Source organism: Zeus faber, assembly GCF_960531495.2.
Source record: "Zeus faber genome assembly, chromosome: 8".
NCBI classification, from domain to species: domain Eukaryota; kingdom Metazoa; phylum Chordata; class Actinopteri; order Zeiformes; family Zeidae; genus Zeus; species Zeus faber.
In genome coordinates, this window is record NC_137195.1 from 12,400,384 (window position 1) to 12,426,092 (window position 25,709).

Genomic DNA, 25,709 nt, shown 5'->3' on the forward strand with positions numbered 1-25,709 from the left:
TTTATTATGATATAACATTTATATTAGATTGAATCAAAAATGTACGGTTCATCAATTGGACTTAATGAAATTATTGAGGCGATGGAACGCGACGCAATGTGGGATTTTTCCGCATTTCGCTGTAAAGTGAAACATCTTTTTAAGCTGCAAAAAAACAATCGTGGGCGGAGGTTCGTTTGTAGTTGGTCGTAGTTTGTTTCTTCTTCGGATGGACGCGGCGGGAGTACGTCGACGCGGTGTCGGTAGATCCTCCATCACGGGAGGATCTCTGGACTGCGGGAGCGTGGCCGAGAAAGGATGCAGCCGCAGTGTGCTGCATCGGGTTACCGTTTCATTTGGCCACGTCAACAAGGCTTAAGTAATCAACAGTTGTTGTTTTTTTGTTTTTAGTTTTTTTGTTTGTTTTTTTTCTTTTCTTTTTTTGTGGGACTGCTCAATGAATTTGAATGTTTGGAAAAAAATAATGTTAACTTGTTTTGATTGCTATTGTTTCCTGTTCCTTTTTGGTCTTACTTACCTCTGGCATTTATAGTGTAAATAATGTACATTTACGACAGGCTGAAGCTGCATTGTTAAAAGTAATTATTCCTGCTTGTTTATGCAATGGTTTGACGCCTCGACGGTGGGGGGTGGAATGATGAAATCCAGCGCAGCAACTCGATCCATGAACTCAACATCGTCAGTCACTACAGTTGAACGTGTAATTAAGCAGGCTGGAATGTACAACAGCAATTGTTTATATTCAAACGGCTTTTTATGTATGTATTTTAATTTAAATGTACCAAATTTTCTGCTTGTAAGGTAACTGGCGCTTTTCTGGAATGTGTGAATGGGTGAATTAAATGAGATGCACATTAGTTTGTGTCCTTGCGTGGCCTGGGTAATGTCACTCCATAAAACGTGTGTGATGGACTTGGCACCTCCTGCTCCCAAAAGCTTTAGTTCCTTAAAGTGGAAGTACATGAGTGGGGATTGCACTACAAGTCCCACCATTTTAAAACCGCAACTTTTTTTCTTTTTTCCTCCCAACATGTGTAAAGCGCCCTGGTCCTCACTCTGTTATGATCTCTTTCCCTTGTCGAAAGTTTGCCTTATTCTACTCATTTGTTTTGTTTATTCTCGGTCACCTGAAGGTCGTGGTATTTATTTTTATTTTTTTTAAATCCCTGGGCGCTGTTCTTTTTTGTGAATGTTCATCCATATCAACAGTTTACTGATCACACTGGTTTGTCAAATTCACGGCGACTGCTTTTCATCCTGCTCCTGCCCTCTCGCATGCATGAGTCCAGCATTGGCGGACCCCGCCACCCACAAAATCGGCATATAGAGGAACGCGTACGATATCGCAAATAGATTGAAGAGCTGTTGTCTTCTTTTTGTTGTTTTTTGAAGTACCAGCCAAATTCAGTATAAAATATGGAAGGTTAAAGGGTTTTCCTCAACAAAATAATATTACGGATTACCACTTTAATTTTCGACCGCGTTGATACTTTTGGACTGTATGGAATGAAGTTGCCCCGCTCACATTTAAACTACAGCACAGTACAGAGCATTACCACTGCTAGTTATACTAATAATATCATTCTGGCCAGGGAAGGCGGACCCCGCCACCTCTAATGGAAAATAAGATAAGTTAAGACTTTACATTAATCCCCGTGGAGAAATTCAGGAACAGCAGCAGATGGAGGATACCACATGCAAAACACTAATGTGTTTTTTAAGTGCCAACTAAACAAAGTATAGAACACAGAAGGTTGCATGATTTTTTTTTTAACAATATAACTTTGCAATACAAGAGTTCCATGTTAAAAATTATGTTTTTGATTGATGATTTTTATGATTCTTGTTTTTACAGCCTCACAAGCGATGCGCTTTTTGACGCATTACCATTTAAAATGCGGTAGTCACACTAGCACAGCTTTACTACGACTACCACTCATTTTTAAAAAGAGTAATAATAATAATAACTATTAATAAAAGTGTCTGCGTTGGGACTGCGGAGACTCTTTTCCGCTGATTCCCACGACCCCCCTGCACGCGCGCGCGCGCGCGCGCACACACACACACGCACACACACACACACACACACACACACACACACACACACACACACACACACACACACACAGAGGGAGAGGGAGAGAAAGCAGTCTCTATATATAAGGCAGCCCGGATAGGGGGGAGAGGGAGAGAGAGAGAGAGGGAAAGAGAGAGAGAGAGAAGTATTGCACCACTTTTATCAGGATGTTTTGATTTTTGCAGCGCCTTCCATCTGCAACAAGACAGGATGGAAACACCGCGATCCGCGGAGGAATAAAGAGAATGAAGCGGACAAAGAGGGGCCACTGCAATCAAAGTGAAGACAAAATATTCAAAGATTTGGGGGAAATAAAACGCAACCCGCGGCTGTTTTAGTCCAACGATGCTGACGGTGAAACAACTTCCATGGATTAAAGTCCAAAACAAGGCAAGTGAAAACCAAGACTCATAAGTATAAAAAAATATATCTACAGAGACAATCATGAATGGTATTTTCAGTATGTAATATATGTAATACATACTGTAAAATATAGTATATTTCTATTGATCAGAGAGTTGGATTTGTTAACAGCCACATCCAGAGAAAGTGTGATAATGAAAGTAGTTTTCACAAGATGTCCTTGCTGGAGTTAAACAGCTTCATTGGGTAATTGAATGATCAGTTCTTGGAAAGTCCCAACAGCAGTGATTTGATTTATATTATTCTACTGAGATCATAAATGGAGTCACCAGCTCTGGGTCCCCATGGCTGAAACTAGCTGAAAAACCGGGCTTTCAAACTGTTTATCTTTCTATGACTATGCATCACTTTTATACAACGTATGTGTTTATTGTATATGTAAGGTATGTATACTGCTTTGAAGTATAGTAATGTAGGCTAGTACTCCCCCGCAAGGGGTGGCATCTGTTCAGCTGTTATTGGCATCTGTTATTTCCTGTTGTGTGCAATGAAAAGTTTCCCCCCTCACCATTTCCCTCTTGATCAAACAAATTACACTTCTAATTACCGCCATTTTCTCCTCTTCTAAACTTAAGCTTAAACCTCTCTCTCGCTCTCTCTCTCTCTGTCCATCTGTCCAGTGTGCGGAGGAAGAATGACAGCCGCTGGCTCCGGCAGCCCGACCTCCCCTCACTCCACCCCGTCCCGCTCCCCGTCCGCATGGCCTCCGCTCTGCTGCCGACAGGAAAGAAGGGAGAAGTTTTTTCAAACCAGCCTCCACCTGCGCTCGGCACCGGGGGTCTGGCTGCTGCTGGGCGTCGGGGTGGTGCTGGCGGGGATGGGTGTCGCCGTGGTCGGCTATGTGGCCTCTGCACCCAAGCCGATGGGCGGCCGGGGGAGCTCCCACACCGAGAGGATGAAACTGGCCGGGCCGGTCGTCATGGGCGTCGGCCTCTTCATCTTCATCTGCGCCGCCACGCTCCTCTACGAGAACAGGGACCTCAAGCTGCTCAAGGAGACGTCCGACACCTTTGAGGATTTGAAGTCGGACAACGACGATGGGGAGGTTTCAACGAAACGCCCCGTCTGCGGCCGTCAGGGGGTTTGTGACGCTAAGGACGTGGAGCAGGGATCCGGGGACATGTCCTCCAACACCCCCTGCCTTCCCGCAAGTGTCCGGGGACCTGCTCCCCCTCCCAGTAACGGGCAGAAGAACATCCCCATCAGCCCCCTGGAGGGACAGGGACCCCCAAGAGAAGCGGCTCGATCGGAGGTGGTCGGGGAGCTTCGGGCGGCGAGAGAAGACGCGGAGGCGGCGGGAGCGGAGGTGGAGGAGGTGAGGAGGTGGGCGTCAACCCTGCTGACCTCCGTTCTACACCACCAGGAGCCCACGTCTCCCTCTCTCTCCCCCTGGCCGTCCCCCCCTCACTCCTCGGTGGACTCGGTTTCCTGCAACTCCAGTGAGATCAACTTCAACATAAGGACAGGGCCCCCCCTCCTTTCTACCGATGAGCCCTAGAGTCATATATTTATAGGGATTTATATCATCTTTGCACCTCTCAATAAATAGATGTTAAATGTTAATATTTTTGCATGCACGGTGTATTCTGGGATTTGGTTCGTCCCTTTTAACAACCCAGCGTTTGTTCAAGGATCTAAGCTCTCAGTTTGAGCTACGTATGTTGTCTTAGACTCTGCTTTCCCACAAGTCCCGAAAGTTTCTGTTTGACCGTATTTGGACTAGAGGAGGAATGCGAAGAGTTATTCTGGTGCCATACTGGCAGAAAGGACACTCTCTCAAAGAGACAGTCGAACATACACAAACACACACACACATATAAACAAATGTTTCCTCCTCTCCAGAGGTTTTGCATCCAGCTTGGGCTGTGTTTGGAAAACAGGCCGGATTAGCTCTAAAAAGTCTGTCTCATTTCACTCACACTGTTGACCACTGTCGTTTTGTTTTTTCTAAATTGCGTCTCGGTACACAAGATGTGCATATAAGTGTACGAACCACTCACTCAACACCCACAATCATACTATAAATACAACCTGGTTCTCTTCGCACATTCGTGCTCAGACCCGAGCACTTCCTTGAAACACAATTCAACCTTCGCTGCAGCCAAACACCGGCCACTCCCACGGTCCTCCTCTGGAGTGTGTTTAGGCTGGATGGTGAAGAATTACAAAGTCCGCGGTGCAGAGACTGGAGGGAAAACTGCACCAACAGAAAACAAGCGACTCGGTTACGAGCTATTCCAGCCTTGCGTTCTCCACGAGTCCAGCGAGTTTTGCCACTGATGCCTCACTCCTCTCCCACCACTCTGACCTCTCATCTATTCATCATCAGATTCCTACGCTTCATTCAAATGCAAATGCTTCAAAGCTGCTAAAATATTCTGTCTTCGGGCTCTGTAGGAATGTAAAATAAAGGAATATTGAGTGTCCCAAATGATAAATCTAATTTGAGTCAGCAAAATAATGCCTATTAAAATGCTTTCAAGTATTAATAGCAGAAGAGGGTATGTTTGAGCGCGGCTTGTCGCCCCACATGTAGACGGATGAGGGAGGGGGGAGAAAGGGGGCCAGGGGTGGGATTTTAATTATCCTCAGAATTCTCTCGCAGCCTCTAATTACACTGAGGATCACTCTGAGAGGTTTTATAGGTATTTTAGGACTGCAGAGCATTTCCTCTGTTGTTTGGTCCCACGCTGGGATCCTGCCATCCAGATGAGGAGTGAGGACAGCGAGGACGAAGCTCAGTCACACGTTTCACTCGCACAAGCGGCGCTGGTCTCACTCTCGCTCACACGAGGGAGGTGATGCTGGAATGAACTCATATTCCGGCTATTATCACACGCCTGGCATGAGTGCAAGGGACACATTTGTCCGAAGTGATTTACATGAGAGGCTGGAAACAATCAAAGCCTACATCTAACCCTAACCCTGACCCATTGGAGCAACCTCAAATCGAAGTGCCTGAGCCCCTGTTTCTAAATTCAACCAAATACAAGTGCAAGATAGCTGTATAGCTGTAAGGAATCACAATAAAAATACTGTTATTCTTTTTTTTTTTTTTTATGTCATGCACACGGCTCAAAGTTATGATTTAGCCTGATTTAAGAGTGATATCCTTCTTGCTGGGGTTAAGTAACTGTTACCGAGTATATGCAGAGTTTCCATTTGATCGCCATGCTGTAATCCTTAACATCAGATTAGATTCAGATGTGTAATCCCTCCAAGAATCTCTCCTTGAAACTCTAAACGGGCCCTTCACACACATGCACACGCAACGCACACCCACGGGGACTAGTGTCAACGCAATCCTTGCTCTATTTTCAAGACATTCCAAGAGGAAGAGCTTATTGTGTTGCCAATGTGAGTCCATGTGTCCTGTTCAGATGGTGCATGGTTGCTCATCTTCATGCTAGGGAGCGCTCCGGATGTGTGATGCAATTCTTTTTTCTTTTTTTTCTGGGCCCGTGAGGATATGACTGAATTGAATTTGTTGCCACTCTCTTATGAGATACACATATCACGCTGACTGCACTAGAGACCATAAGCTGCTTAAACCAGAGCTGAGTCAGGACACATGTGCTTCCTCTGTTCTGCACACAGACACAGAGAACGGAGATCGACATATATTTTGCTGCAGGATTACGGAGTTAACGATATAGTTGTCCTGCTTCCCTTTTAGATGGAATAGCAATTCAGTCGGGTGCACAGAACTGACAGTTAGCGATTCATTCTCTATAGGGAACGAGATGTTTGACAGTTGCTATGGGTGGCTATGGACTCAAGTCCAGTGGCCATTTTTGGAGGATCGTTTCCATTCAATTGCGTAGAGAAATAGCAAAAATATACAAAATGTACAAAAATGGAGAAAGGAAGGGAGAAAAAGAAGGGCCGAGGTTTAACACAAGATGGTTGCAAGATTTTCTGAAGAAGTTTTTCACCGAACAAGACCAAGCCATCTTCTATCTCAAAAATTCGCAGACCGACATTCACAGTCAATGTGAGTGATCTCATGAGCGGCTTCCCATTCCCTATTAGAGAGAAAATATCAGCAAAAAGCCTTTCCTGTTGCAACTCATTACCATCATCTCATTAAGTCAGTATGACATAGAAGACTCCTTTTATGCAATGCTGCCTCCGGGTAGAGAGACTGGTGGAGATTTATTTCTGTGCTGTCAACAAATGTCCATGTTGTTTCCATTTAAAGCTACTCCCCCATAGTATCTCAGCGTAATCAATCCCCTTACTACCTTATAACCGCGGCCTCGTCGCTGTAGTTTCAGAGGCTGTGATTGGTCCAGAGCACACAACAGGTGGGTTCCGGATTAATCCAATTGTACTGTAGCCTTGTTTGGATGAACTCTGCAGTCCTGTCCTTGGAGGCGAAGAGGAAGTGTTGTGCTGAAATGAGAGGGTTTGTGTTCTTTGTTTTTGCGGTCATGCTTCTCACACAGACACAAGGTAAGCTAAATTACTACCAGTTTGTTGTGTCTCCTAATGAATGCCTCCTGTTAGAAAAGTTGACGATAACAAACCTCTTCCTTTCCATGTGGTAAAGTACTATTCGATTTTTGTGCAATGACAACAGCTCCTCTATGCTGAATTTCAAAAATGTGGATCGCTTATTATTATTATTATTATTATTATTAATAATAATAATAATAATAATAATAATAATAATAATAATAATAATAATAATAATAATAATAATAGTTATTATAATGATGATGATGATGATGTTCTTTGTAATAACATTAAAGAGATGCTTCAGACAACATCAAAGAAATACTTAAATAATACTTTTTAATCTTTTATGTTTGACTTGTTCTGTACTGATCAAATTATTTGTCCTTTCAAATACTCTGCTCGTTTAAAGTAGTAAATTCTTTACATGAAAAAGGAATGCGGCGGCCATGGTAGAATGTAGAAGACGTTAAGGTTAAAGGTTAACTCCAGGCAATGACATAGCGTTATAACTGTTATAACCAGTTCATTTGGCAAATTCGGTAATGTAGCTCTGCCACACAGGTGAGTTTCCATGTTCCACTTCAGTTTCCACGTGGCGTGGTGTGGAGTCATTTGGGTAAAATATGAGCCCGCGGTCATTTGACTTTGTGTGGGGTCAGGCGAAGATGAAGAAGAGGAGCAGCAACTGGGATATGATGAACAGGAGGAGCTGCTGGAGTGCTTCCGCTGTGACCTGGGCTTCTGGGACGCCTGCTACACCACCACCACCAACTGCAGCTCCGGGGAGCGCTGCTACACCGGCCGAGGGAAGGCCGGTGGGTCACGGCCTGTGGGACACCTCCACACACTACACAATGCAGTCCAGTCTGCGTCAGGGCGACAGCACAAAATTGATACGGACAAAATGAAATACCACAATGTTTTGACCGATAATTTGATATTACGGGGAGCGTTTGGAGTGTTCATGCTTCCATGAGAAATGTTTGAGAGACAATGTGACAGTAATGTGGACAACAGCTAGAACAGTCTATGAAGTTCAGAAAATTCAATTTATTTACTGTAACCCGGCCTTAAATACAACATTTCCCTACATTACGATATTATAACCAAAATTCCCAGACATCATCTAGTCTCATATCACAACAATATTATTCTGATATGTCGTCCAGCCCTACAGTACAGTTCAGATTAATTACGAAATTGTGCTAAATTTCTACGTGTGACGGACAAAGTAACAAAGTGGGTAGGACTTTAACAACGGGCTTCAACAACGGACTCCTATCAGAATTAGAGGCTATGTGTTAAGTGTAAATAAATTAATCGAATTGTCTGGATATCTCCTTAGCCGACGTTCTGCACGTGAAGACGCTGGGCTGTGCGAAGGCCGAGGAGTGCGGCGTGGCGACCTCGGTGTCGCTTTACTCCGACAACACCTTCTACACCGTGACCAAGCACTGTTGCGACACGCCCTTCTGCAACGCAGCACACACACCTCCCATCAATACGTGTTTGTATCTGACCGGAGCCGCTCTGAGCGTTTGGTTCCTCACCGGAGCCTCCACAACGTCCCATTAAGCGGCCCGCAGCTTTGGTTGCTGTCAAACAGAAGAGCAACATTGACTGCATTAATTGGTATTGTTTCATTTTTGTTTTCACATCTTTTTTTTTTTAAGGGGTAACACCAGATGGTGAAACTAACGTATTATGTAAACAGGTTATCATTGAATTTTCTACCTGACAGCATACAAGTCATGTGTTAGTGAGTGATTATGTAAAATAGAACACTTTGCTGAAGTGTTCCAGCAGGAATGTAGCCCAACATGGATGAAACAAACATTCATGTGGAATGTGAACATTGTAAACCTTTCCTGGACCAATTTCTTTGTGTTGTTACATATATTGTATCGATTACTGTACTCATAATATCGTTTGATATGGCTAATACAGGAACCGGTATTCCTACACGTATGTATTTCATTTTATAATTATTACATAAACTCAATGCAGTAAATAGTGCAGATGAATGTAGAGTCTCTTCTGCAGGGGATGCAGTTAAGCTGGTTTTTCATGCTGCACTACAGCAGATCTCCAGCAGAGGGCAGGAACTCCCCGTGCAGGACTTGCTGCAGGTCCACGGTCTTGTCCTCCAGGTCCAAACATAAAAACTTCTGCACTACGGACTGACACCTGACAGGGATGTGACAGAATTAACACCAGTCCCATTCGTATGTGTTCTGTGGCTTGATTTAAATTTTGACTCACCTGCGGACATGTTCATCTGATGACCTATCAAGTCTCTTGATGATCTTTCCTGTCCTGTACAATTCAGAAACCTTCCCACACACACGCACGAACGCACGCACGCACACACACACACGTCAGTATGACTAGTCTTTTCCTGCACATGTTTGTGTGTATATGAGTGGTTGGTCTGTTGGTGTGTGTGTGTGTGTGTGTGTGTGTGTGTGTGTGTGTGTGTGTGAACCTCCACTGCTCTTTTCACCACGCCGGCTTGCAGGCCTGCCAGCCTTGCGATGTTGGCAGCGTAGCTGGACTGGCAGATCCCTTCCTTCAGCTGGTACAGAAACACCAACTCATCTCCATCCACCACGGTCTCTACAGTCTGACGTACACACAAACACATAAAAAACACACATAAAACTGAAAACGAACAAAATGTTACGGCTAGGAATTTCAGCTTTGTCTAATCCTAACCCAATCAAAAAACGCAGCACACTGATTGGGATGACATCCACAGTGTAACATAGTGGAACAGTCAAAGAGCTTTCTCAGTACCAGCGCGGAGAGGAGCGCTGAGGACGGCAGCAGATTGAGTTGCAGCAAACTGTAGAAGTTTGTCGCCAACAGAATGTGAGGAACCTCCTCTGGAGGTTTCCTCAACCAGTGGGAGATCGATGCAGCCAGCAAGGACAGTCCGTCCACCTATTGGAGAGCGTCAAACTGCAAATCTATGTAATTGTCAAACATAAATGTTCCAAATACTGTATATATAGATGTTTATTTTAATCAATGACAGAAAAAAAGAGGTTTCTCTTACAGTGTTTGTGCCTTTTCCAAACTCATCAATCAGAACCAGTGAGTTACCCGTACTGCTGTTTATAGCATGGGCCATCTGGAAAATTGAGCCACACACTGTTGAACTTTACTTTGATTTGTTAAAAAACAAAAAGAAAAAAGCCATGGTAGTGTGTGTGTGTGTGTGTGTGTGTGTGTGTGTGTGTGTGTGTAATGCAGTGTGGCAGTGTGAGCAGTGGATCATGACACGCCTAGACAGGAGGAGAGTAGGAGGAAAGGTTGAGACCATATCGAATCATCCCATGACAACACACTTAAAGCCACATAATGTGTCGTGTGTGTGTGTGTGTGTGTGTGTACCTGATAGAGGTCTACCATGAAGGTGCTCAGGCCTACAGATACAGACTCCCTGCTCTGCATGTGTGTGAATATACCATCCACCAGGCCAATCTCTGCATCCTTCGCCGGAACGTCTGAGCCAATAAGAGCCATGAACACGATCAAACCCACCTGAAGATCAATTTTATAGTCAGCTGACACAGTTGTTTAGATATGCAAGTATATATTTTTTTTTATTTTCATTTTTCAAATTACTCACTCAAGCCACTCGAGGATTGCAACCTGAGGCAGACTGTCATAGCAGCTGCTGGTTAGGGAGGTTTGGTGTTCTTGTCATACTGTACCTGTTTGAGGTAGATGCTCTTTCCTGATGAGTTGGGGCTAGTGATGACCTTGACGCGGCCCTGCGACTCAGCACTTTGGAAGGGATTGGTCACAAACATAGGAGAGCACAGCTCCAACAGCGGGTGTCTGGAAGAGGAAGAAACGCCAGCGGTCAGTCCTGCACTTTACTCGAACGTTACTTGTGAACAGTGTGTGTATGTGCGTGTCTACCTGGCCTGTGTGAGTGATATCCTCCTGTGGCAGGCCAGCTTCGGGGAGGTGTAGCCATACTCTTTTGAGGCAGTGGTCAAGGCCATCAGACAGTCCAGCTCAGCGCTCAGCTCCAGCACCTCCACAGCAAACATATAAAACACACTGAATGTTACTATGTACTAGGTGATTACTACATACCCATGTAAAGTTGCCGTGGATTATGGGCAACATCCTCCGACAGTTGGAACCCTGTCTGAGAAATAGCTAAAAAAACACTAAGATATTTCCGTGAAACTCTGAAAAATAAATACTATGCACATGAACGGTGGTGCATGTTGATTGCACCTTGTACAGAGCAGCACTATTCTCCAGGACGGTGCTCTGTAACTGCGTCATGACAGCAGTCTCCATATCTGCAAAACAGGATGACACGCCGCGTCAGACACATCCAACATGGAAAGCTCAGACATGTAAAAAAAGTGCACAGGTTTTTAATCACATCCGTAGAATAAATGAAATACCTCGGATGTCGCTGAACAAGTCCCCTAAAAGGTTGTCTAATTCTTTAGTTCTGTGGCTGCGATAGTGGAGACGGTCCTCGGATAGAAACTACACACACACACGGATATCAGCAATTCAGTTGTGTTTTACCACGTTGTGTCGATCATAGAAACACAGTAGTACAGAAGCACGCACCATGAAGCAAAGCCCTTCTATCTCAAAATCCTCTCTCTGCACCATGCCAGGCAGCCGGGGGATAGAGAGCAGGAAGCCGATCTGAGGAATTGTGGATCACACATGACAATATGTAAGCAGTTTAGATAGCTAAAAAATGGTTAGGCTTTGTTTTCAGTTACTTTCTTCTTTGGCAAAGCGGCTTCAGGTATTGAAGGACGTCCTGGAGAGGTCGGTGATTTTTTCATAAATCTAAATGAATAACACTGATGAAACGAGTAGCAGTAGAATCAGACCAGAGGGATGTAGATGACGCTGCAGGATGGGATGTAAGCGTTCAGGTGATCTAGCTCCCTCCTTGCGATATTTGTCATGAAGGTTGACAATCCACTCATTGTCCTTTTCTCTGACAAAGAAGAGAAGGACCAACATCTCAAAATGCCTTAAAGTATCACCTTCGTCTCCCATGACCATATAATTTGAATAAAAACCAGTAAGCCATTTTTAAAAACTTAATCCAATGATGCTGGTCTCTTCACTCGTTAAACAGAATATCACGGCATGGAAGCATTGCAATTTTATTTGAATTTACACATACAAATAATACTTTGATAACATGAGGTGGGGTTAATTTCTTTCTCAGAATAGTTCATTTCCCATAAGTCCATTAAAATACAAGTGTAATATGAAAACCTTAAGATTTCTTAATAAAATAAACTTTTCCTAATAAAATATAATGACCATGGTATCATAGAAACATGGCACAATATTGTGCAGTGCCCCTTGTGCCTAGCATGTATATGTACACTCACTCTCATCAATAGCAGGGTCCACATTAGGTTTGATGGTGAAGGGTTTTTCAGTGATGGAGCTCTCAAAATCCACCTACACATAACAAAGGTAAACACGCTCTGCGACTGTTTCTCACTGTTTCCTTGCAGTTGATTATTATTTTGGTGGGTGACAATAAATGCATATGCAGGAATAATTCTTTTAACTTCATTTGTCCGTTTGTGTGTATGTGTGTGTGTGTGTGTGTGAGTGAGAGAGAGGGGGGTGGGGGCGCACTACTGGATAGAGGGTAAACTTTCAAGGACGTGAGGAACAAAGAAAAACTTAAAAATGTCAAATTAGAGGTCTAACCACTTTATTTATGAGGGAGGCGATGTGCTGAAGGTCATCAGAGAAGCCCTCGCTGATCTCACGGAAGAGCTGAATAGACTGAGGCAAGACACGTACTTTGTCCCTGATACACACAGCACTGTACACTGTCTACACACAGACACAGACACACACACACACAGACACAGACACACAGACACACACATTTAATTCTGTATAGGTTTACATACTTGTATAAGAGGAGTTAGTACATAGGTGTAGCAGTTGATATATTCTACCTTGTAGAGACTCTGCCAGTCAGACACTTTGGTATGAGAGAGAGACATCTTGTGTAGCAGAATCTAACACACACAACACACACAACATTCAGCGGGGGAATGGACATTAGAAAAAAAATGCTACAATATTAACTGTGAGCTCATGGAAGAACTGGTATGGGAATAGGTGGACACAACAGTGTAGAACACAACAGTTTTGAGTGGGCGTGTACTGGAATGTTCCTGATGTTACACAGCGAGGCCTGTAGCGTGCTGAGGGCGTCCGAGTTCCGTGGGGAGGTGAAGAAGCCAATCACCTCCTGTCTCCTGTTCAACACTGCCAGCTCACGTGTCGGCCGTAGGAACCACTGGCTGCGATGATGAAGGTCAATGACATATACTACACTATATACTATACAGCCATACTGCACTCTTTACTATATTAAACATGACATTGACATGATGGACTTAAAATAGATGTGATTCACCGTAGCAGTCTGGAGCCAAACTTGGACTTGCAGCGGTTTAGTATTCCTGCAACACAACCTCAGTGGGACAAATAGTCAGTGTTGTGTTCGCCAACACCCCTGACAGGGGTGGCGTCTCAGAATCCATGGAGCCACATCACTGTACCGTAAAGACTCAGCCCCTCCTTTTCACCAGACTGCAGCTTGTACACAGATGGGTGGAGTTCTGACTTGAAGATCTGCAGCACACTGGGACACGGTGCAAAAAAATACGGCGCTGAGATCTTCCATCTGCCCAAGTTATTCTTAAGTCTGTACATATCCATTGACTCTTCCGAGCACTCTCACCTGTATGTGTCTCTGCCAACGTACACCACGCCTGTCCTTAATTTAAAAAATTGATCAATAAGAATGTATAAGAATAAGGTAAGCACTGGATGAAAAAATTTATATTTACTTGTACTTGACATTACTTTAGTGTACCTGCCAGATGCCTGTATTGGGCTGACAAGTTTACATTTTCAGCTGTACAATTGTTTCACCCAGTTTACTTCTGTTTAGATGTATACATACAGTATATGTCATTTCATTCTTATTTGCACGGTCCATGTCTGTATATAATACAAGCACAAAATTAAAGATCATACATTTAGCTATGGTTCAAAAAGGGCCTCAATCGCTCAGAATTGTATAAAAAATAGAAAGTCGTTCACTTCTTGAGGCTACAGAATCGTGGCGTAGGCTTCACCGTTTCAGGTTCTACATCATGTGTTGGTTGCGGTAACCCTACGTGTGCTTGTGTGTTCCTTACAGTGTGTAGGTGTGAAACTGAAAGATAGGAACTCCAACACTGCTGTCCTCCAGTTCGACTCCCACTCTCCTCCTGTCCAGGCATTTTAGCAGAGCACCCAAAGCCCCCAACTACCACACACACACACACACACACACACACACACACACACACACACACACACACACACACACACACACACACACACACACACACACACACACACACACACACACACACACACAGAAGAAAATGGTGGGTGTGTTATGATCACCTGCTGCAAAATAATGGATTTATAGACAAGATGGTGTGTGGGCAGCTGGCTCACCATGAGAGGGGAGTCAAAGGAGATGCAGGAAGAGAGATAGGACAGTTTCTCTCCCTCTGAGATGGAGGCCGGAAGGAAGGGAAGATGGGCAGAAAGCAACCTTTGCCTACTAACCTCCAGGCCTACAACACAATAAATAATAAATGAACAAATCCCATGATTATTACATGAAGTAATACCATGTTATGACGTTTTATCGATAGAAAGCAGGCATTTAAGAAATGTTATATTGACCATTTAATATTGAGTTGAAAGCTTCGGCTTACCAAAGTCCACAGATGCATAAACGACCACCACTGGGTTGTTGTAGGCTGGATTTGATGCTGAGATCCAGGAGAACAATGACAGAAGAAGAAAGAGCTGTAATCAATCAAAGGACACCGCATCCTCAGCCCTTGCACCACTTTTCTTGCACACCCCATGAAAACATTTAAGTGAGACTGGATTTTCATGGAATAATGCCACCATTTTGCACTGTGAGGATCATGTGATGCAATGTACTATATAGCTGTATAGCTTCTCCTTAATTATTCTGGTGTATTATGAAGCATACATCAGATCCTTTTTTGATAAGCTGCTAATCTTGGTGACTCAGACAATGTCCAAAACAAACCCCAAACGCCATTGCCGCCGCAGGCCCCCTCCCCTGCCGTCTCAGGGCTCACCCAGGCTTTCCATGAAACGGGCCATGCTGCGTTCTTGCTTCGCACTGGTGATAATCACGTGGGGACTTATCTCCTCTATAACTTCAGAGTAGGCAAGCGAAGAAATAAGACAAGGTTATCCAAATCTGTGAGCAGTTGAAAACACGGATGAGGATACATAACAAACAGATATGTGGATGTAGGTCAAGATCGCGAGTCGTTATTTGTGTGTTTTCTACCTTTTCTCAGCAGTTGGTGCTCTCTGTTGTCTGGCGTGTCCGCCATGTAATGCAAAGATAAGTCCTTGCTGTCATAGAAACACACTCCTACTTGTCCATGTTGAGGCAAAACACTCAACAACACCTGCGAATAACCAGATATTTGCAGTGGTACAAGGCCCGAGCAGCAGTGGTGTAAGTACTCAGACCTTTTTATTAACTAAAAGTACCAATACACTGACAAAAAAAACCTCGTAAAAAATAGTAAAAGTGGAAGTTGGACATTGCCATTTCAACTTAACTCAAAGTACTTGTCATTTCCAGTGCCCCGATATAACGGAGCTTATTACAAAGGACTCTGCGATCTGACTCTTCCCGTGAATTGGTTTCTTTTGTTTCAGTTTGCTTTATATGAAATACGTATATAATCCTCATGCCTTTCCTTTCTTTTGCGAAACTGAAGAAATGCGGCTGACGGGTGTGTGGCACCTGAACTCCTTCACCTGAGAGGACTCTTCCTCCTCCTCTTCCCCATGTTGAGTGCTGGGACTGGGAGCTCCTGGCCCCCCTCTGGGAAGACTCCCCACTGCTGCCATGACATTCCTCAGAGAACTCTTTTCTTTTTGTAAGATCAAACATACTCTGTGATTAGTGGTTATTATTATTATTATTATTATTAATATTATTATGTATTATATATTACTACTATGCCTCACACTTAATCTAAGCTAGCTAACTAGCTCGTATAGCATCAACTTATTAGCCGCATCAATTAGATGCACCTGCAATTCACCACGAAACAGAAGAATATTGAGCTATTGAGAATATTGCTTTGTTTAGTTAGTACATACCTACGCGTGTTGGTTTAAACGTCCGCGGTTCTAGTGGAGATGATATGAAACTTTTATAATAACTTTTTGTCGGCTGTACCGTGCGGACGTGCTCGCTGCACTGGTCACGTTTCCCGCGGGAAACGTCCCATCCTGGTCGCTCGTCCGCTACCGTCGAGCTTTTATTTTGAAAATTAAAATCCTCAGAGAGACATGCAATTTTCAAAGGATGTCGACGCAACGTTATTTACCACCTGCAAATGTTGTCTCTAAATATCAGGTCTATAATAATAATAATAATAATAATAATAATAATAATAATAATAATAATAATAATAATAATAATAATAATTAATAATTTCCATTTGCCTCTCACGTACCAGAATATGACAAAAGTATAATGGAAACGCCAAGGGATTTCACCTCACATGTTGTAGGTTGTGATCATCTTTATTTCAAATGATAAGATAAAGCTTTTTTTTATATTCATACGCAATTAATATTTCATATTTCATATTTCAATCGTTATTTAATTTTATACAATGCATAAAATGTAATATGCATTGACTATACTAAAAATAAATATATTATAATTATTATTATTATTATTATTACTACTTCTATTATTACTATAACACTATACATATGCTAAGCTATTTTGTCAATGCAATATTAATTATTGGTACGATGTAACAACACACCAACAAATATTAACTATGTGCAATTATGCACAATGTAATGCATAATTCAAAATGCAGACATTTCTTTCCTTGTTTTGTCTTTCTTCATTACCATGATATCGTCCTGTATTGCTTTTGACCTTGTTCAGGGCTTTATCCTTCTAGATGAGAAAACTTGGGAACGAGGTTGGGCCTCTATGCCAACACAATATCTAAACTATTAGAAATAAACAAATAAATAAACACTGTTTTCTTCGTATTTTTGATTTCTGTAAATGTAAAGCTGCACAGGAAAAAGTCAAAAAACTGTTTTGTTTTTCACCCATGCCAGCAACAGGGGCTCAATTCCTCCACAACCTACAGTGACTGAATGAGCAGAAATATAATGTATGTGGGACTTATACAGTACAACTGTTTGCCTTTGATTTTTTTTATGATGGTTTTTCAAAGTGGAAGTAAAATGTTGGCCTGTGCGGGAAAAAAGAGGACCTTGGGTCACAATCCACGATTCCTTCGCTATTTTTGTAGAGTATTATCTTTGTATTAAAAAGGAAGCAAAACCAACAGCTCAGAACACCATAATTGGTAAAAGAGTCCTTTATTTCCTGTATTATGAATAAGTAAAAGATGCAGAATTAATTAATGACAACAATATCTTTACTGCACACTGCACCTTGTATTCATGTTCTTAATTTATAAATACAATTATAAATACACATATAATAATAAATAATAATAGTTAAAATATATACACACTGCACAGTTATGCTATCTTGACATTACATCTTAAAAAAAATGTTTTAAGGGTTTAGGGAGAGCATTCATCGAGTTTCCCTGTAATTACTGTGTGTGTGTGTGTGTGGGGGGGGGGGGGGGGTGTGTGCAAAGTCTATTGGCTGGAAAGCAGGTCCTGCTGCATAACAGGGGGAAGGGGAAGCCTGTCTGTTAGATTCTTCCTCTGCGGACCGAGAGAATGGCAGATGGATAGGCTGCACAGAGCCTGGAGAGGAGGAGGGTCACCTATATAAATAAAAAAAAAGAAAGAAAGAAAGAAAGAAAGGGAAAGGCAAATGTAAACAATAATGCAGGTCAAAATAACATTTGTATTAAAAGCATTTCTATATCGAGGGAATTTGTCTTGCTTGGTGCATTTAAGTGCAAATAATGGTGCGGTAGGTACAGGCCACACGCTATAGCGCCACAGCATTCTTGTATTGAGATTGTGATGAATCAAAGATCTGTGTGAAGGGAACTAACATGTAGTCCCATTGAGGTAGCGCAGTCGTATGGAGGCTCCTCCCCTCACGCTGGTCACTGCTGGGAACAACTCCGTTCCACTGGAGAGATCCTTAAACGCTACGCCCAGGAAGCAGTCGTCAACAACGAACCCTAGAGTTCTTGCATCGGCGTCCAACACCAGCACTACACGCTCAGGGATGGGGAGGGGGGACCCTGGCGTCTTGGAGCCCGCCTGCAGACGTGGCGACTCTGCTGCGATTTTACTCCCATCCGGATACCTTCCCAGAGCCTGACCGCCGTGCCAAAGCTGATTGGTTCCAAGCTCCCAGCCCCAGGACTGGGAGTCTGATCCGCCCAGCAGCGCGCTGTACCCCGACGCCTGGAGGGGGCAGTTCTCCGTTGAGACACCCACCACGGCGTGACTTCCTCTATGGGTGGGGTTCCACCGTAACTGCCAGAGGTGCAGCCCTGTCTTGACCCCCTTCTCCGCCCGCACCCCATCGCTGCTCAGTTCAACTGGCGTGCGGGTCACTTCCTCTCGACAGGCTGAAATGAGGAAGTGGGGAGAACGGTGCGAGGCGCTCCACTGTGAGCGAGTGTCCCCGGAGCCCACCGGAGAGGAGTGTAGCAGGACTGACAGACGGGAGGAGGCTGGGACAGCCAGGGGGGCTAAGGCCGAAGGAGAGGAGGGAGGGCCATCAGATGTCTTGGCAAACAGCCAAACAGAGAGCGTGAGGCCCATTGGTGGTATGAGACACAGCGTGGTACAGATCCACACAGCGCTTAATGTACAAAGGAGCGTAGATGGCTGTCAAGCAGCACTGTGGGATGAACAGAGATGAAAGATGAATACAATTTAATTCAGAAGTGGAAAGAAACAAAGCACAAGTAGTCCACTTCATTACCGTACTTCAGTACATTTTTCAAGAACCTGTACTTGTACTAGCTTTAATTATATTCAGTATTCAGAGACTTGACTTTTACTCATTTCAATTTTTTACATTTCTAAGCAAATATCTATACTCTAGTCTACTATTTCCAACACAGTCACATTAGTTTAGTTTTAAAAAGGCAAGACGAACCAAACTCCTGAACCAGTGAGATTGTGTAGTTCCCATATTATAGCCTGTGTTATCAGGGCACCGGATATGACAAAATACTTTTACTTACAATACTTGAGAGTACATTTAAGAGAAATTACTTATATACTTTTACTTATGTTAAAGTTCTGAGTAGTTCTTCCACCACTGATGAAATTTACTCTGTAAAAGGAATGTCACGTATTTCCATATTATGTCTCAAATAGTAGTTTTCTATTTCTATTCTTTTGGTATGTTGAACGAAATTCTATGAAACATCATATATAAACTGTTAATTATCTTACAAAGTTTAGTCAACATGACACATGTAAGGCAAACATTAAGCAAAGGAAAACCCCCAAAATACATGCAATCATCATTATGACTAATCATTATTATTGAGTTTCAATAATAATTATTCTCATTACACAATAACTGTAATGGTAGTTTGGCAAGATCTTACCGACTGGTTTGTTGTCGTATTTCTCTGCTCTGGTCGGATGTATCACCGTCAACTCAGTGCGGGGCTTTTTAAAAGCAGCTTATCAACTGGGTGTTGCGTCTCAGCATCGTTATCGCTGCTCGGTACCCGAGCGTCACTTCACGCAGTCTACACGAAGTGGCAGCGCCAAGGGCATCGCATCTGCTGACGCATGAAATAATATAAAACGGAAATTATGACATTCATTTGAATATTGATAATGGGAAACATTTGAAAAGTATAAGATCTTTCTGTATAAGATACAGAAAGTATATGTTTCTGCAATAGGCTTCCCCTAGCTGTTATGTTTGTGTATTGTTGTGTGAATAATAATAATAATAATAATAATAATAAATAATATTTTTATTATTATCATTATTATTGTTATTATTATTATAAATATAGCTGCAGGCAGCAGTACATGGGTCCAGTTTTGTCGTGTTAGATACGGATTACAGTTCTCCGGATTCTGTGTAATGTAGCAGCACAAGTTAAATTTTTTCGATTATTACCGCCACTCAAGAGATGAACCGTGGATTTAAATAGCGTTGGTTCATGATGTCACAAAGTGACTGTGTTCTCAATGTAACATACATTTTTTTCAATTTTCGGTGTGTTTGTAAAGTTTTAACATTATTTCCTGATACAAATGTATCAATACAATACAAATGATATGTGTGAATCAGACTTGGACAACAACATGTATGAAATGTTCCCATTGTTGTTTGGTAAAGAACTGGTTCATTGCTGCTTCATTGGTTTCGTCTCCAGTAAAAATACGGGGTTGTTCCCTTCTGCTTGTGCTACAGACAACATGTCCTCAAAGTGCTGCTCTAATACCTCCTGTACAATATCAAATGGTTGGAAACATGTTCCATAAACATTCCATGTTTTTGTCAGTTAATGTTTCACCAATATTTTCATCTTCTGAACTTAAATCTGCATATTCAATATTATCAATGCACATAGATTAACTATTGTTGTTTGTGGTTTTTGGATCTTCAATTTTTTAAGGAGGATTATTCAGTTTAAAGTTAAATTCTACATTCTTTTAACACTTGTTATGTATTCTCAAATACACCAATGTTGACTTTCGGCTATCTTTCTGCATTTGGAACAATAACAAAAACCAACTTGGAATTACTTTACATTACAATAATAATAAATACATGTTATTTCATAAACATAATAAATAATTGTTAGTTTTAATTAGTACATAATAGTATTTTTTCTGTTAATACAGAAATTCCTACAATAGGAAAATTCAGTTGAATAGATTACTTGTCTATATTGTAATGCAGACAACATTTATTGAACTTTAATATAAATTTAGCATAAGAGATATTATGGAAGAACTTACTTAATAATTTGTCTTTTCATTTAAATGAAAAGACAAACGTTTAGCTGTAGGAAACTGTTTATACATGACATTTCTTTAAAAAAGTTTTTATTTTAAACCAAATTGTGTCAATCTCAAAACTTATCTTGTTGTGTGTAACTACAACTGGAGTCTCAGTGATGGTTGGTGACGTTGTGTCTTATGTACGTCAATTATGATGTATTGACGCAGGTTTATGAGTTTTTGTGGACTACTGTTTTACCTATTTTTCATTAATCCGGCAAAGTAATGGGGACCACGGAGATAAAATATCAATCTAACAGATCGACAGACAGCTACCAGGTAAGAAGGTACATAAATACACACCTAAATGCATAGTTTGTCATCGCTCACCACTACAGAGCGATGGCGTTTACACTGCACACTGGACACGGTGCCAATGGACATTCTGAACCAGAACCTGCACATTTATAGTAAATCGTATGATGACGTCATAAAGCGTCTTACTGTAAATCTCATCTCGTTCTTGGTTAAGGATGGCGGCATGTCAGTGAAGCACTACCAGCTGAATATTTGGAGTCAAAGTTGTTCATTTTTTCCACTAATATCTGCTCCGTATGTGGATCGATTTGGATGAAACTTAAACAACGAAATCCTTGTGTCATACCGATTTAAACGACACCTCAACCGTGCCCGTAGCGTATCTCATTGTTAGTGTTCTGGATTCTTTTAGCCACGTTGGACATATTTTGGCATTGAATGCATTGGATCGTGTCTGTGATATCGGTCAAATATTTGGTCGGTTTTCCACAAATTCCTGCTCCGTTTGTGGATCGATTTGGATGAAACTTCAACCGGTCAACCCTGTTCGTCGCTTCTGCCATCCCTGTGCTTCAAATAATTTTAGATTTTAAAATCTGGGGAGAACAATATCAACAGTAAAATAATAATAAAAGAATAATAAAAAAAAACAACCTCCGAACTCCGCGCCGCATAGCGATGACGTCATCACCGTCCTGCGTCAGCGCTGTGCCGATGCTGTCATGGCTAACGCCGTAACCGCAGGGAGAGCCTTCTTTCCTTGTTTTCCTCACATATCAGCCCTGAAGCCCGGCTCTTCCTCCATGTCGATTTCACCGCGTCCTGTAATGAATGTACACATACACGGCAAAGCAAACGAAGAGGATCAAACTCGGACTTTTAATCGACAGAAATAGAAAAAGAAAATAGAACCAAAAGCGACTCATGACTCCGGGTGGCGCATGCGCAGCAGCGGGGAGACCCTCAGTTTGATTTGCGTCAGATAATATCGCCTGCTTTTAGATATGATCACGATGTGAACAATATTCACCATAAACAGCAGTAACATACTCTTGAAAAAATAAATATAATTTTATTTATGAAAAAATGATCCATTGAACCAAACTGTTTCCAGAGGCTTTATATTTTATTTGTGGACATGTATACCACCAACGTGAGGAGATGTGCTCCATCCACCACTGCTTTTCAGCAGACTGGTCAATTTGGCTTCAACATTCAAATCAAGCCCCATTTGCGATTTCAGTCGTCTCTCTTTCATCCAAATCCTGCATGACAGAAGGTCGAATAAAAACAAAACTGTCGGACGAAGATACACCGAGCATCACATTTTTATTTGAAATGACATCTCAGCTCAACTTGTTGGTAGCGTACTCGACCAGCTGCGGAAGTGCAGGCTATCAGGTTGAAGGGCAAAAGCATTAAACAGCAGAATAATAAAAGGCGCCATTGCATGTCTTTGAGAGCTCACTGGTCTTCTTAACAATCTACGGACAATTAAGCTCTGCCTCATTTGATTACATTATATTGGTCCCAGCAGCTATGAAGAGCAGCCCAAGCAGAGGTCCCGCTGTCCCAATAGCAACCTTATTCCTCTTGGATTCTGGCATTGGATCTGAGAGCACACCGTTTCAGAAATATCAAGTACATGAATACATCTATATACATACAATACATAAATGGAATATAAATATAGCTTCTATTTTTTCACTCTAACAAATGGATAAATCTTCCACACCAGGGATGACTTATTTGACATGGAATCTGCATTATGTGGACTGTAGTGGTTTGGATGTTTTTGATTGTCGAGAATATCTTGAAATCAATATTGTCATTTGCACATCCTCTTACCCCAGTGCGTTAACATGGGCTCCATAAGGCTGGCATGCTTTACCTTAGAGGTGATTTCCTCTCCAGATGTGGGCGTTTGGTCCAGATTAGAATGGATCTGGTACGACCGGTTGTTTGGCAGCTGCTCAGTGGAGGTCACGCCAGTGGTCACCGCTCTTCCATTTCTCAGCCATGTCACGCCGATCGGCTTTGGATAGGAGTCAAACACACTGTAGGAAAGCATGGTAATTTTTGTTTCCATCGAGTTCGACTGACCTCACCTTAATATAGGGAACCACTGGGGGGAAATAAAAAGAGACTTCAGGAAAAAGAGACAGAAACAGTCTCCAACCCATGTTCCAAACCTGTTCCAAAAATCACAAGAGTGTCCCCTCAAAGCCTAGCCTCATTCTATGAGCAGCAGGTCAGGTCAAAGGCCCATGATATCATGAGGGATGTTACCATGTTTTTCACTCCCAGTTCCAGATGCTCCCTCTCGGGTGCTGCCTATGCCTCCCCAGGTGCTCTACCAACCAGCACAGAGCATAAAGCCATCCGCCTGGTGAATAAGGAACTGAAGGACAATTCTGTGCCTGTTATGGAGCTTGGCACATTAAATATTTGAATGCCTATCTGCCATGTAGACTCTACATTATTTATTTAGTTTCATCTTTATTTTATGATGACTTTTATTATTATTTTTAATGCAATTGCACTATCCGTCCAACGTAGCCCAAAAACTGCTCTTTTGCTTGTAGTGGTCTGTCTGTGCATAAGTTTGTTTCACACCTGTTTTTACTTATGCCCAAAATCAAATTGCCTTTGTGGATTAATAAAGAACTATTGAATTGAATTTAAAAGGGTAATTCCCCCAGGTCCCAACTTGAGGTTCCTCCAGGGCAATATGCCCCACAATGCAGCTGTAGAAGTCCCCCTCCCTTGGGGTGAAGGTCAAGGTGGAGAACTGGTAGAAGGTCCCATTGTTGGCGGGATTGATCCATCTGATCTAAACGGAAGGCGGGAAGAAATCATCCACAAAGCAAATGACAGTGTTCTCCTTCCCCAGCTCCATGTCCTCTGTGGAGTAGATGGAGCTCTCAGCGGCACCTGTGGGGCCAATGAACCAAGCCATCCACTGTACACTCACATCTGAAACAAAAGACAACTGCAGTATTTCCCTTTCCTTTTGCGTCTGGTGGGTATTCCTCTTCCACAGTCCAAAATGTTAAGAATCCAGCACAAATCTTCTTGTTATTTGAAGCACCATGTAAAATGTGTTGACTGTCAGGTAGATAATGTAATGGCCAAAGAAATGTGGGTGCAGTGATGATTACTTGTTGTGTATGGAAATCCATGTACATGATTCCCACCCTGTCAATCTCCACTCAGTGTCATTTCAAGAACATCCAACAACAACAAAAAATTCAGCTGAGCAAAAAAAAAAATACACTTAGTTCATGACAGTTAAATGTGTTAAAAACGATTTACTTTACATCACTGGAAAACCTGTACAACTGTTTCTACATGTTACTACATTACCACAGGATTTTGCATTTATTTTATTTCAACCAGGACATTAAATACATATTCATGCCCTGTGAATAGTCACAGATGTTGTAGAGAATCCGTGTGATGAGGGCAGCGTGCTTCATTTCCTACGGCTCAGGTTTAGTTGAGGCAGGCAGCAAAGAGTTCCAGATCTGAACAGGGGAATTGATTATTGTTAATACACTTTTGTCAATGAGGAACTGAGTTCTCTCTCACTCTCTCTCTACCCGCCGCCGCCCCATCTCGCTCACACACAACTCTAGGTTGTGTTTATATCAAAGATTTTAGATGTGATCACAGAATCAGGGTCCTTGAAGTATTCAGCCATTGCCTCAAGCTGTGTCCGTGGCTAGGCCTGCTCGCCACCCTTTTGTGGATAGCGTCAAGAAAGAAAAACTGCATTTGCTGATAAGATATTATCTATCACTTGCTACAGTAATGCCACAGTGTTCAACTAAAAAAAATAAAATATAGGCATACTGCAGATTATATCGCAGAATTATTATCCTGTTAAGCTTTATGAATTGTCGGTGATTTAACGGATAAGACACAGTGTATATAACTGTACTGTAATGTTTTTGCCATATATTACAGCTTAGTTCTAAAAAGAAAATCTATCTCAAAAATATTCATGGGAAGATTGACGTAGTTGATGGATGGGGCTGTATATTATTGTTTACTATTGATGCAATTGAAATTTGAGGCAAAAAGCTGACCGATTTATCAAATGGATCAGCCCAATAAAATGTAACAACTTTTTTTTTTTTTGACTAAAAATTGAGAAATCAATCTGTAAATTGAATGTTGAGAGAATCTAAACGAAATGTACCATCAAATGTATTTTCCTTTAATCTGATCCAATGAATCTGGGTTTTTTTTCAATGTACTTTCTGTGTTGGTTATATTATATATACTGTATATATTATATATTTATTTTTTATATTGGACATTTAAAATGTATTGATCTTCAATTGATATTAGAAATGCCATA

The 25,709-nt window shown here is 42.0% G+C and overlaps 4 protein-coding genes across 4 annotated transcripts; 2 read left to right on the forward strand and 2 right to left on the reverse strand.

Annotated features, from left to right (window-relative positions):
• The first annotated feature begins 2,217 nt into the window (after positions 1-2,217).
• LOC307233923 (uncharacterized protein) lies at positions 2,218-4,883 on the forward strand. Its single transcript, XM_080005398.1, has 2 exons — positions 2,218-2,467; positions 3,121-4,883. Exon 2 carries the CDS (start codon positions 3,135-3,137, stop codon positions 3,996-3,998), a length of 864 nt encoding a protein of 287 aa, XP_079861524.1. The 5' UTR covers positions 2,218-2,467; positions 3,121-3,134; the 3' UTR covers positions 3,999-4,883.
• A 2,050-nt stretch (positions 4,884-6,933) lies between these two features.
• Positions 6,934-8,536, forward strand: LOC307233397 (uncharacterized protein; the record flags this gene model as incomplete). The annotated part of the gene is made up of 3 exons (XM_080004728.1): positions 6,934-6,955; positions 7,621-7,776; positions 8,307-8,536. 3 exons carry the CDS (start codon positions 6,934-6,936, stop codon positions 8,534-8,536), a joined length of 408 nt encoding a protein of 135 aa, XP_079860854.1.
• A 500-nt stretch (positions 8,537-9,036) lies between these two features.
• msh5 (mutS homolog 5) lies at positions 9,037-15,970 on the reverse strand (the record flags this gene model as incomplete). The annotated part of the gene is made up of 25 exons (XM_080004729.1): positions 9,037-9,148; positions 9,224-9,294; positions 9,447-9,584; positions 9,758-9,904; positions 10,020-10,094; positions 10,358-10,507; positions 10,681-10,807; positions 10,892-11,010; positions 11,219-11,286; positions 11,395-11,482; positions 11,570-11,650; positions 11,845-11,954; positions 12,361-12,433; positions 12,692-12,820; positions 12,949-13,011; positions 13,161-13,299; positions 13,416-13,461; positions 13,561-13,643; positions 13,743-13,778; positions 14,206-14,315; positions 14,513-14,634; positions 14,779-14,835; positions 15,178-15,258; positions 15,396-15,519; positions 15,878-15,970. 25 exons carry the CDS (start codon positions 15,968-15,970, stop codon positions 9,037-9,039), a joined length of 2,442 nt encoding a protein of 813 aa, XP_079860855.1.
• Positions 15,971-17,773: 1,803 nt separating this feature from the next.
• LOC307234449 (SPRY domain-containing SOCS box protein 2) lies at positions 17,774-18,865 on the reverse strand (the record flags this gene model as incomplete). Its single annotated transcript, XM_080006171.1, has 2 exons — positions 17,774-17,904; positions 18,142-18,865. The coding sequence occupies 2 exons, from the start codon at positions 18,863-18,865 to the stop codon at positions 17,774-17,776; spliced, it is 855 nt and encodes a 284-aa protein (XP_079862297.1).
• Between the last annotated feature and the right edge of the window lie 6,844 nt (positions 18,866-25,709).

Coding starts and splice junctions, on each gene's coding strand:
- LOC307233923 (XM_080005398.1), top strand. CDS start 3,135: ATGACAGCCGCTGGCTCCGGCAGCCCGACCTCCCCTCACTCCACCCCG.